Source organism: Fringilla coelebs (assembly GCF_963513975.1).
Source record: "Fringilla coelebs genome assembly, chromosome: 2".
Taxonomy (NCBI): Eukaryota; Metazoa; Chordata; class Aves; order Passeriformes; family Fringillidae; genus Fringilla; species Fringilla coelebs.
Window position 1 is genome coordinate 39,869,338 of NC_140029.1, and position 13,390 is coordinate 39,882,727.

Genomic DNA, 13,390 nt, shown 5'->3' on the forward strand with positions numbered 1-13,390 from the left:
CAAAAGGATCTAAAATAGACGCTTTCACATCCCATAAAACAGTAGGCAGCAAATCAAGACTGGCACACAAACAGAGCTGGGTTTTTTTTTTTAAGCACTTGAAAAAACCCTACCCCTCCCACAAAAGACTCACGTAATCACTCTTGAGAACAATGTGCAAGGGTAAACCTTCTCAGTCAGGCCATCCTGTTAATGCCCTTAAGCGCTCAGAGGATCCAAGAAGCTGCAGAGATGTAAGTACAGAAAAGAACTAACTTTTTACTTTTTTCCTTTGCCACTGAGCAACAGCAAACAATTCCAGAAATATTTCCTTTTTTGCATTATACTGGATATTTTCATGTGGTAGTAAGGATAAATGAGCTTTGTATGGGAAAGGCCCATGGAATAAATTCTCTGATATTTTATATTCCCATATTAATATGCTGCTAGTTAGTTTCCACTTAAAGGATCTGTTGATCTACAGCATCAACAAGCTATTCCAACTCCTTTCTCATAGTACAGCCTTCTGACAATCACAGGGAAACATTTCATACTGCCTTAGACAAATTTTTAGCAATACTTATTTAAATTATACCAGTGCAGAAGTAACTACTGTAGAAGTAGTAAGGGAAGCACTGAAGCTCTAAAGTCACTGAACCTCACAGAATAACAGTAAGAGAGAGCCTTAAAACAAATCCATACTGTGGTTGTGAATGCATAGCTTGCTTTTATCACCTGCATTTCTTGTCTATGAAAACAGCCTTTACTATAAGGTCGAAAACTTCTCACTCTTCTCATGTCTGAACATTGCAACAGAGCATTTTAAGAGTTCAAAGCTTTGTGAGCTAATTCCTCTTTTAACTTCTTGTGCACATTTCTGTCAAGATTTTTAGAAGGCATTCTACTTCTGAATTGCAATGACCAAACACCTTTCTCCTTATTACTAACCCTTAATTATATTACAAGTGGTATGATTTTTATACACCTTCCCAATTTAAAAGGATACATTTTTCCAATTATACTGGCAAAACAAGACAGACTGTTCAAGAGACAAAAACTCAATTATCTTATATCTTAAAAAATAAGAGAGAGTACATGCATTTGAGCATAAAATACAAGAGAACTGTCTAACATTTTCATGGCTGCTCCTGAAGAGAAAAGGTGATTGAAAATTTACCTGGCAATTAGTCTTAAAGAGCTCAAATATCATTTTTTTGTGGTCAAAAGACTCAGGAGCATGTACAGAGAATAATAATATAGAAGCTGTAATCTGAAGATGTAAACCCTAAAATTAAATACTACACCTGTATGGGTTTCATGTAATTCAGAAAAAAACCTCAAACTCAAATAGGTGTACATGTTTTCTAGTACTAAAATACAAATCCTCATTTGACTACTTTTTTTGTCTGCTAGAAAGACTGTAATTTTCAGTGACTCACACTTTTATTCAGCTTATTTGCTCTAGGTTTAGGCTCTCTCCTTTTTACATTTGGTATACCAAAGCAAGTGTAAACTGAAGGGAAGCTAATCATCTTAGCATCAGTAGAGCTCTTCACGTCTGTATGTGTTTTTGACAGAGATGATTTATGTTAGATAGGTCTCACACTTTTTGTAGAACACATCACCCTTGTAAAGAGAGATACAACAGATAAGAACAGAGTGTACCCTTCAAATTACTTCCACTTTTTCTTTAATTAGCTATGCACTTCAACTCAACTTCTTTTATTTCCATCTCGCTTACTGTAGTTGCGGTTATTTTTTAATATAACCAAATATAACTGTCATACAACTGCCATGCAAAATCCATAGTAATAGACTATATACTGTATAAAGATCCCACAGTGTTGGGCACTTGCATATTCTGCTAAGCAGCTAAAGAATATTCTAATTCTTTATAGCCACTGTTAAGACAATTTCAGATATTGTTAAGACAATATTTGGGATTCTCTGACGTGTGCATTACAAATTTGGGTTTACTATGCCAACAAATTTGGATCTATATCAAAGAGGGATAAAAGCAGGAGCCTGGAAGCTCTCTCATCAAAATCAGCTGTGGGTTGTGACCCGAGGACTCAATCTTCAGGTCATTAGGCTGACTCACCAGCCTTTAGAACACAAAACTCAACAGCTTTTGAAAAGAAATTAACAAAAAGCACTGGAAGCGTATGAGTGTTAAAGTGTTAGAAAGAAAGAGGAAGCTTTAGGACATGTCTGTCTTTCTCTCGCCTCAGCTTTTGCAGTCCCCGGCTGCCAGTCTACACACACCATATTATGCACCTTAGGTATATGTTTCTTCTATTTTAACAAGGTGTTCTACTATGCAACTTAGCACACACACTTTTTAATACACATAACTTAGCTGAATCAAGCCTTTTTCTCAAACAGAGAACACTCTACAATAGAGATCACCTGTACGGTAAAACAGAAACACAAACAGTAAATATGACTGCTCAACAAAAAAAAAGGAATATTTAAATTAAGGAAAAAATTAAACCTACAATAACACAGCACTGCCTATTTCCCATCTTCTACTGTTTTAAAACAATGTAAGACCTGCACAGATTGTATCTGTAGAGGACTTTAAGATCAGTGAATCTTGCACAGAAAAGAAGTCTCCTTCCTGACCACTCCTTCAAAATAATTTATACTCTTTATGCAGAGAAAAACAACATTAACCCTCAATATGACTTGTTAAAGAAATATTGTCCATCTCATAGTGATAAAACCATGCTATGTATAGAGAGCCAGGAGAGATCTTTCCAATGAACTGCTGTGCTTTTCCAAGAATATAATTAGCATCCTTAAATCAGCAACTGGACCAGGGACAAATGGACCAGGGATTGATCTTCAAAGAATGAAAATTATGATGAGACACAGAGAAATCACATATTAGATTACAATACAGAGTAAAAGCCCGTTCTGCCAAAAAGACAGATGGTGCTCCTCAGCAAAAGCAGGAGATGAGAATAAGAAGAAATTTCATTTAGCATATGAGAGCTTTGTACCACTGCTTTCACACAATCCCAACCCATGTAATGTGAGGTGCAACACTGCAATTGCTGGCTCACAGCTTAAGTCTATGCTTTTTAACAGTTAAATGGATGTAATATTACGATACTACATACAAAGCTCATTACACACGAACATGTCTGTGAAGCAGAGGTTTGGATTACACAGTACTTCCAGACTGGGGTCACCATCCAATTCATCAAACACCTTTTGCTGTGGGGATTAAACACAAAACAAATGTATAAACATAAAACAAATGACTGATGTCAGTCAAATGTTTTCACACAACATGAATCTCCCACACAAGCTATTTTTCCTTCTTTGATGTGATTACAATATTGGTTTAGAAAGACACCTGCACAGATTTCAGACATGCTAGATTTTGTAAGCAGCTGCCATTGTGCTGCAAATTTTTTCCCCCAGATGGATGCTATTGCTGTGAAACATCAAGAAGCACAGAGAAAGACTCTAGCAGCTGCCTAGCTAACAAACCTTGTAAATAATTGATGAAAGAAATTTGCTGGTCAAAAAGCAAATGTAGCGCTAAGACTTGAAAATGGCAAGGGAAAGAACATTATACAGCAACCTGCACTGGTTGCAAGCCTGGGCATAGTATTTAACAGTAAAATGAATTTTAAGCTTTCCAGACATAAGGTCCTCCCAGGTCAAAGCAGAGAGCAATGGCCATGCCCTTACACTGGAGATATTCTATAACGGAGTGAATGAGAGAAACACTCCTGGATCACAGTGAACTAGCTTCTCAAACTCCCAGTGCACTGCTACACAACTCTATCTTGCATACACAATCCACTGAGCAGAAAAAGCAGGGATGGAGTGGTGAGTTTGCCTCCAGGCACAGTAACACCAAGAGGCATCTGGAATCCCAAGTCCTGTGTGGGACACAGCTGCAGTTAGAACAGACATCACAAGATCGTTTCACCTTGTAGTGAAATATTTGAGAAGCATACCTTGAATTGCCCGAACCATGAGATTGTGTAAGGAGACTCGATGAAAACAGCAATTTCAAATTAATTTTAGAGACATTTAAGAGAGAGATACATATTTTTTTAACAGGGAGGTTCACTGACCAAAGACTAGAGTACAAATGGGTAATTTGCTTTCTCTTCAGTTCTCCAAGGACAAACAGCATCTTAGAAAGTATGCTTTAAAAGAAAAGTTACAGAATAACTAAAATAATATAATCTGAACTATACAGAAGATTACATTAAGTGGTTTGTGTCACTGAGTGTTTATAGACTCAGAAAATGTGAAAACCCGAACAACCTTCCTTACAATACAGATATACAGACATTTATACCTTAACATTTTGGCATGTAACTCTAAGCCAAAAACCTCGGGTACTGTTTTCTTAAATTATTTAATTGGTAAGGGATATTAATATTACCTTTCTTCCAAGTATATACTTCAAAGTAGTATCATTAATAAACCTGGAAAGCCACTGGAAGGGTTTTTTAATCCAACAGTCTAGAAGAGCAAAAGTTTCAGTAGTGATTCCAGAGGGTAAATTTACTGGTGCATCTGGATTTGGGACAGTAACTGGCCATGTTCTCATGAGCCATTCAGGCACACAGCTCATTAAAACAGTCATGTCCAGCTAATCTGAGGTTTGCAGCAGCAAGGATGTAAAATTCTCCATTTATTCTCCAAAAATGCAAAACCCACAAAAAATAATCAAAATGTTCTTTTTTTAGATACATTCTCTAGAGGATGTCATATGCTGTATGTGTAAGTGGATCACTCAGGATTGTTGCCAAGAAATAAAGAGCAACATGACACAAGGAGTAGGGTTTTTTTTAAAAAGATCTTATCTTACTTATTAGTCCTGACACCTTTCAGGAAGAAAATGTTATTTTTAATGAAGCCCTCCTCTCCAAAATTGCCAAGAAAATGCAAAATACCTGCTGAGGTGAATGGAGTTCATCCAACAACAATTAGAGGTCAGAATTACAAAGTTACCACAGCTTGGGTGATGCACATTAGGGTGGATGGTATCAACTTTGTCATCTGTTTGGGCCACAAACCAGATAAACTATCTCTTTTTTTTTTTTTTTTTAATGAATATATTCAGGTACTGTAGCACCTAAACATCTTGGTGGCTCTCAAAAATGCCCATACATACCTACAGGTAGACAAAACACTAATGCTAATCTAGAGCATTGTAAAATGTGTTCCCTACATTAAAAGTCAAAATATTTTGGGGATAACAGAGGATCAAAAAGAATACTTTTTGCCCCTAGGGCTGACTCCCACAGCAGGCAGAAGAGCCTGCCAAGAAGCACAGCTTGGCTGACTGCACACTGCCCTGGAAGATCCATGAGCTGTGCTTCTCCAGCTTTCTCCTCATCCATTTGTGGCCAGTTTGTCCTCCCAACATATATCCATGCTAGCACCATGGATAGACACAAACACTTGTCTCAGCTTGGATTCCTTCCCAATATAGCCACACTTCTATATGAGGATGAACAGTCTATTTTGAACAAGTTCTGGATTAATTTATTACATTAAAGATCCAACTTCATAGCACAAAATTAGGAAACTCTTCAAATTCTACTCTTGACGTAAAAAATTACATATTTTACTGAATATACAGGTTTCTCCTAAACCATGGTTCAATGTGTTTGTATAATAGATATTCTACATTTTACTAATGTTTATAGAAAGACATATGAATGGATGTGGCAATTATGTGCACTGTTTTTGAACGTAAACTCTTACATGCACTTAACATGCTGTAGCTAGTTACTGCAATTGAACTGTTTATCACAAATCTTAGATTATCCTTTCCTAAATATGTTGACAAAATTATTTTAACTAAACTTCAAGAAAGAGATTAATAGAAGATAGACGTGATGCTGGGAGTGTGAACAAGAATTAGAAGCATTTAAATATGAGAAACAAAACAAAATACCTCACTAACACATAATAAGGTACCTACGCAAACCCACACCATTTTATGCAAAGCCTGTTACACTTAGGTAAAACAAAATCCATCCTAAACACTTCTACAAGGGAAAAGATGGGAGGAAATCATACCAGAACTATCCTCAGGGTAATAAACACCGCATTAATCAATCACCAAACACACTAACACCAAGACAGTGTGAACAATGCAGAATTAACTAATACAAAATTACTGACATTCTTAAAACTGCACTACAGCTGGAGTTGTAATTTACCAGATTATTTCCTTTATTCAAGGCACAGAACTCCCAATTCAGATTTGATATACAACCCTGAATGCAGTATTCCCACATCTTGAGGGACAGTACTTAACAAATACCTAAGAATCAGAACATTGTACATCTATCAGTCAGAAATTACTCACCTGTATTCCCTCCTGCCCACGGAATGCAGCAAACACAGACTTAATGTACTACCTGGAAGTCAAATTTCTTCCTTAAACATGCAAGATAACTAATTCACATATTTTAATACACATCACCCACTATTTGCAGGTTTACCATTTACAGAGAACCATTAATTGTGAACATCCTGAAATAAGAAGGACAATCTCCTCAAATCATGAAAGAAAATACTAACCTTTAAATGCTTTCACAAGTTTATAAAAGGATAAAGAATGCTATCTAAAATGTGTGATTTTAATCCCCTAAAACTGAGAGCTATTGCCCAGAAAGAGTTTTTGCAAGTGCAACAGGCTACAGTTGCTTGTAAATATTGTGTGTTGAATGACAGATCCTCAGAAATAACATAGACATGTTAATTAAAGGTACAAGACAGACTCAAAAAGTCTAATTACAACAACTTTAATCTTCAGGTAATATTCTTTGTTAAAACAGAAGCAATCTTGTTTTGATTGCTGTTTAAATTCATAAATGGTGCCTCTAAGAGGCACCCTTTTGTAGAACAGCTGCCCGAGGAATCACATGAGATGCCCCATCCTTTCTGAGCTTCATGTTTACACTACACAACTGTCAGGTACACGGCAGAGCTAGGAAATGTTTGCACCTTGAGCAGCATCAGCAGAATGGGGATCTTTCTGATCTTTCTGATTCTTTCAGAATTTCTGAAATTCTGCTGGATCATTTAAAAACATTTTAAAGCCCCCTAAATCACTGCCACTTTGTAACTCTTCTATGCTACTTATGACTGTAAAGATGAAACAATTTCTAACATCTACTAAATTGACAAAGCGTAAAACAGTTCACCTGCACTACCTCTCTTTAGCAGAGTTACTAAAGAGTGATTAAAGTAGTAGTCTTAAGAATTTATGTATGTAAAAATATTTGAATTAGATTCCAGAAGCCAATTCTTAAAACTACAATTAAACAAGTTTTTATGGTTGGATTCTATGATCTTAAAGGTCTTTTCCAACCTAAATTAATCTATAATTCTATTACAATGTCAATATGATAAGAGTGATGAGAAAAAAAATGTTTCTCTAAACAAGTAAAAGCATCACAGTGTGAATTGTTAGGAACAAAAATTCCCTTAACTATAACACATTTAAAACATTTTGTCTGTTTGTCTGATCCTTGGGGACTTCATTTGATTCTTTATCATGTAGTTTCTTCAGACTCTTTTTTTCCCCTCAAAGTGCTTTAAACACCTTTAAACAGTCTCCCAACTCCTGAGCATCTACAGACTTTACTTCCAAATATATCACATCCCTGGTTTATTACACTGCCCCTGTCTGACTTTCTTTATTAGAGAGGCAATTGGGAACAAGACAGAAAAGCCAAAAGGAGGCATCTGTTTGTTTGTTTTCAGATAGAGTCTTGAAAAGTATTTCACAGCAATGAAGTTTCATTTCATTTTTTTAGTCTTATTTTGCAACAGAGGCTGTCCATCGTTACATAGAAGTAGTTTATCTACATTTCTTACAAAATGTTCCCTTTTGTTGGTTTTTTTTTCTCATGTTAGGTCTACTGAGCTTCCTGCAACAACAGTGGTGGCAGAAATGGACCCTTTCACAGCCTCTGAGACCAACATTTCCACCTGTGACTTCTATGAGCACAAAGACACGGCACGGATATTATTGTCTGTCTTCTATGGCTCCATCTTGATTCTTGGGGTGCTTGGAAACACCATTGCCCTCACTGTCATTTTTAAAAACAGAAAGAAGATCAACTCCACTACCCTCTATTCAACAAACCTCGTCTTCTCTGACCTGCTGTTCTGCATTGCCTTGCCAACCAGGATCGCCTACTACGCGCTGGGATTCCACTGGCCCTTTGGAGAAGCGCTGTGTCGAATCACCGCGCTCTTGTTCTACATCAACACCTACGCAGGTGTCAACTTCATGACGTGCCTGAGCATCGACAGGTTCTTTGCTGTCGTCCACCCCTTCCGATACAAGATCAGAAGGATTAAATATGCCAAGGGCATTTGTGTCTTTGTCTGGTTTCTTGTATTCAGTCAAACTTTCCCATTACTTATACAATCCATGTCACAGGAAGAAAATGAAAGGACTACATGTATGGAATATCCAAACTTTGAGAAAATAGAACATCTACCACTTATACTTCTTGCTGCCTGTTTAATAGGGTACCTTATTCCTCTGGGAATTATTCTATTTTGCTACTCTCAAATCAGCTGCAAACTTTTTCAAACAGCCAAGGAAAATCCACTGACTGAAAAATCAGGGATAAACAAAAAAGCCATCAATACAATCATATTTGTAATTATAGTGTTCATCATCTGCTTTACTCCTTATCATGTTGCAATCATACAACACATGATCAAGAAACTTCAGCGAGAACCCTTGTGCGCTGAAAAGAAAATTTTCCAGAAGTCACTCCACTATACTGTATTTCTGATGAATTTTAACTGCTGCCTAGATCCTTTCATCTATTTCTTTGCATGCAAAGGATACAAGAGAACTGTACTAAAAATACTGAGACGACAAGTCAGTGTATCAATTTCAAGTGCTGCCAGGTCACATCATGAAGAAAGCTCCCGTGATGCAGGAGAAACGCAAATGACGGTACTTGCTAAATCTTCCAATGGAAAGCTACCTGAAAAATAAACTCTGTAGTACAGCACAGTGAACCAAGACTAAAAAGCCAGGGTCCACAGCAAAAACTCTTAGTGCTCCCCTATAGTAGCTTAAGTAAAATTCTGTTTCTCAGGATGTCAGGGAATCAAGGAGTGATGGACTGAAAAAGATTTGGCACAGGAGAGCAGGAAAACTCAGCATTATCATTTTCTTGCTATATCCTTTTGACTCATCTCTTATTTTTCCAGGAAATATGTGCCATTGTGGATGTTCAGATTCCATGCTCCACATACATATGCCTGGATGTTACTAACTCAAGCAGAGCTAAATCACAGTCAGGGCTGAGCACAAGCATAGCTTACAATTCAGACCAACTACAACCAGAACATCTGAAAATTTCAAGACCTCTAGTTGACCTCCAATTAAAGCAATGATTTTGTTGGCCCAGTCACACAAACAGAGGAAATAAAATTTTGAGATAAAATGAACAACTTCTTTGCTCATTTGACTATGACAAGTACTTAGTTTATAGCTCTTTGGAGGTGAAACTACATTTTACAATATTTGGAGAACAAATGCCTTATAGGACAATTCACATAGAAAACACTGTCAAATATAACACATGAAAAGCTAATGAACTGTTTGGTTCTCCCCAACACTGAACATCTCCTGTATCTAAAGTAACTCATCTTCACAAGGTGTATTATTGCCTTACTCCTTTTCCCAAAGGAAAACTTTCCTTTTTAGTGTGTACTGTACAAAGTTTCTCTCTACTCCTGTTGTATATAGATTATTTATAAACATGAATTGAAGCAAGAGACTGTAATATGAAAACTGCACCATTTCAGTTAAAGGAACAGTGATACAGTGTTCTTCAGAACTTCTGCTCAAGTCAGACATGGACACAAGACAAACCCTTTAGAAACCTGAATAAATGTTCATAGTTGAGACCATTCAAAAAGTAAATGATTGGATTAATTCTGATGGTGTGAGATGGCTACCTCTCTTTAAGCACTGTTTACCCGAGAGATCAATAAATGAGAACAGCAGAACTGGCTGGGAAAGAACAAGCTTTCCCATCATGCCTTCATACAGCGTATCTGGGATCCCTTTAGGCATGCTGAAATTGGCTCAGGAAATAGACCAAATGACTTAAACACATCCTGCTGGAATCAGCTCAATACCAGCTGAGAATCCAGGATGTAAGCCCTGGGTTCCTGCTGATGTGCCCTTCCGTCACGTTTCAGCTTCCTTCCCTACTTTATTCCTGGCCCTGCTATCTTTTCTTTAGTGTTCTCTCTTATTAGTATGCCTTTGCTGGCCAACACAACTTGGTAACTCAACCAGGAGGTTGTGATGGAAAATTAAAGAATGCCTGATAATCATCAGTAAAGGCTATGCCATATGCCAGATGTTAGAACAAATGTTATTTATTTCAGCTGCATCTCTCTGACATTGAGATTGTACTGGAAGTCAAACAAACATATTACATTTGTCATTCTGCAATTCCTTCCTTCCTCACATGCTGACCTCTGCCTACATGCAAACACAGAAGGGTCGTACCTGACAAGCAGTACAGAAGCATTAAATTAACTATCAATTTTTTATGGCAAAGAAACCACAAAACTCCCTATATTTCATACAATTTAGACTGCCAAAATTGAGTTTCTAATTCTAAAATACTAATTCTCTCTTTTCTAATTATAAAAGACACTATTCAGCTTCAGAAAAGCAGTGAAAGAAGAATAACTTTTATCAGGAGAAGTTCTACTTAATTCTGTATGTTCTAGCGGTTCTGTTCTTGCCAGCTTTTTTTAATAAACTATTTTAAAACATTATTTAAGAATGTGTTCCTATTGAGTTAAGCAAATGGTAACCAGATAAAATCATAGACCACTCATACCTAGAAGTGGTAGAAATAAAATATATGTATTGTTAACATCTCACTAGTACAAGCTTATTTTATTCTACTAATGTCTAGGCTTTTTTGAGTTTTTAGTATGCATTTCATCTAACTCTGATTATAAAATCTTAATGACAAGAAGCCTTTTTTATATTTGTCTGTAAAATATAACTTAAGTATGTATTAAAACACCACATACAGCAGGTAGCTACACTTTTCTAGGTGAAGATTTCTACTGAAGATCTTTCTCTATCCCATTTTCTCACATTAGCAATTCTGTTATTTTCAACATTGGATTTTATTTCTAAATCACACCAGCATTCCCAAAGAGCTAACTTTACTTCAAAATACTGCTCCACTGTGAGCGCAGTTAGATACAGATTTGAGAAAAGCTACTTTTTTCTCATTATTTAAATGTTTCTCAAATGCAAAAGAAACCAACAAAATAAAAAACTTTTAAAAGCTAATATAAGTTCACTTTCCTGACAAAAGTCCTGCAATCACTGACATACAGATGGACAATGACAATTCACATGTGTCAGCTGATACCACTGCTCCTCCTCACTCCTTGTCAGGATGCACACACAGCTCAAGCAGACTTGTGTCAATGAGGAGACTCTTTTCTGTCATCTGCCAAAAGCAGCAGTGAGGGATTCACTTGGCTTGGGACACTGCACTGAAGCAGAACATTTAGAGAGCATCTGTCCTGTTCCTTGTACCAGCTGTGGCATACCAGAGAGATGGTAACAACCTGCTGCATGGGACCAAAGGAGAACAGCGAGAGTAAAAAGTTACAGCTGTTCTCAAACAACTGGTTTCTTCCATGATGCCCTTATCCAACTTGTGGCTTGAAGTAGTGTGAGCTTTGCAAGAAAAAACAAGCTTTTTCTTTGGGGGAAGCTTTTCATACATTCTAAGCATTGTTCCTTTCGTGTGAAAGGCTGGTAAATGGTCACATAGAACTGGGACTCTTTCATGCTTTTCACATACAAATAAAGCAACTGACAAGTAGCAATAGGTTAAAATGGCATGCTCATTGTAAGGATCTGACTGGAGCATTTCAGAAAAACTGGGTCTTTATTTGGAGGGTGAAATCTAGTCAGGATCTTGAAACACACATTCTTGAAAAAACAACAGAATCTCTTCGATCTCTAAATCTTGGAGTGTCAGGCCAGGCGGTTGCTAAGAGGACTCCAACTATGTGGAGTCCCAGTTCTAGTAACTGCATGTCCACTGCTGACGTCTCTCTCAAAAACTAGCTGGTAAGGAATGTGACAGAGCACATAGGAAGCGAAAATTATGATGGTGGCCAACTGGTGCATTTTGGCTGTCTTTGTCCAAGTCCAGAAAAGAAAGGTGGATAGACATCTACTGTCAAACATATGATCAAATAAAGGTACACCATGTGAAAAATCCCAAAACATGCCCACTTCCAGCAAAAGAGCATCTAGTACCTTCATCTTTCACTGAGAACACAAAACTAAACAGTAACAGCGCAAGTACCCTCAGCTGCCTTCGACTCTAAAGTATTGAAGACTAACTGAAACTGGAAATAAAGAAGGTAGTCTCCTGTGGCTTACAGTCCCAGCAGAAGAGGACAGGTATTTCCTAGGGGATTGCTGTCTGACTGTGTGGTCTGTGGTTCTGAAAGCTATATAGATGAGGAAACTGTAAGCAGCATGGTCATCTAGCAAAAGACAGTGAAGCAACTGTCTGAAGTTGTAAACATGCTACCACAGATGCAGTTCTTGAAGAGTGGTTAGTGACTCCTCTTACATCAGCCAATTAGTGTAATTCTGTAAAAAAATAAAAGGAAGGTTTTGAGCATTTTAAAATAGATATTCCATGTAAGGAAATTTTGTTCTGAAATTTAAAAGCTTTTACATAAGCAAGGAATGTAGACTCCAATAAACCAATGAGACAGCCTGCAACATAGGAAAAATAAATAGCATGCAGCTGAAGAGAAAGAGAAGAAAAGCTTTGCCTTATATGACCACTTCTGGAGGAACTGAAAAGCAGTGACATACTCTGTTCTCTACTATTACCACGTCTGTGGTACAGAGCAGGGGAACAACTGAAGATAAACTAAGGTTTGTATTCAGCAGTATCCCACTGTACTGCCTCAATACAGAGACACATTAATTACTTGAAAAACAACAAATTCATCTGAGTGCAGTATTTCCTAATACAGTCTTGGCTAATCTGCAGCCTGCAGACTAAGACTGTGGTACAAAATAAATACAAAAACTCTGCCAAGCTGCAACCCTTCTCTGAAGAAAAATGGGAATTACTGTTTGTGTAGTAAATGCTAAGATATATTTCCTCAATTTTTTTTCCCTCAGAATCCTCCCTTGGCTTCCTCCAATGTCTAACTTTGGACTTCCTGAGGCAGATGTCTCATCTCTGCACATGACAGCCCTCCATCAATGTTTTCTTCCATCAGCCTGTCTGGTCCCTTTTTGAACTCAAAGAAAATATCTGCAACTGCAGCGTTTTGCAGCAAGAAGCTGCACAGAAAAACT

The 13,390-nt window shown here is 37.3% G+C and overlaps 2 protein-coding genes across 2 annotated transcripts in view; one reads left to right on the plus strand and one right to left on the minus strand.

The window, feature by feature from the left end:
* Positions 1–13,390, minus strand: part of UBAC2 (UBA domain containing 2) — an 89,665-nt gene that overhangs the window by 39,852 nt on the left and 36,423 nt on the right. The window lies entirely within an intron of this gene.
* Positions 167–9,131, plus strand: LOC311166297 (G-protein coupled receptor 183-like). Its single transcript, XM_084226194.1, has 2 exons — positions 167–233; positions 7,891–9,131. The coding sequence occupies exons 1-2, from the start codon at positions 193–195 to the stop codon at positions 8,993–8,995; spliced, it is 1,146 nt and encodes a 381-aa protein (XP_084082320.1). The 5' UTR covers positions 167–192; the 3' UTR covers positions 8,996–9,131.

Coding starts and splice junctions, on each gene's coding strand:
- LOC311166297 (XM_084226194.1), top strand. CDS start 193: ATGCCCTTAAGCGCTCAGAGGATCCAAGAAGCTGCAGAGAT. Junction 234..7,890: donor ATCCAAGAAGCTGCAGAGAT/GTAAGTACAGAA, acceptor TTCTCATGTTAG/GTCTACTGAGCTTCCTGCAA.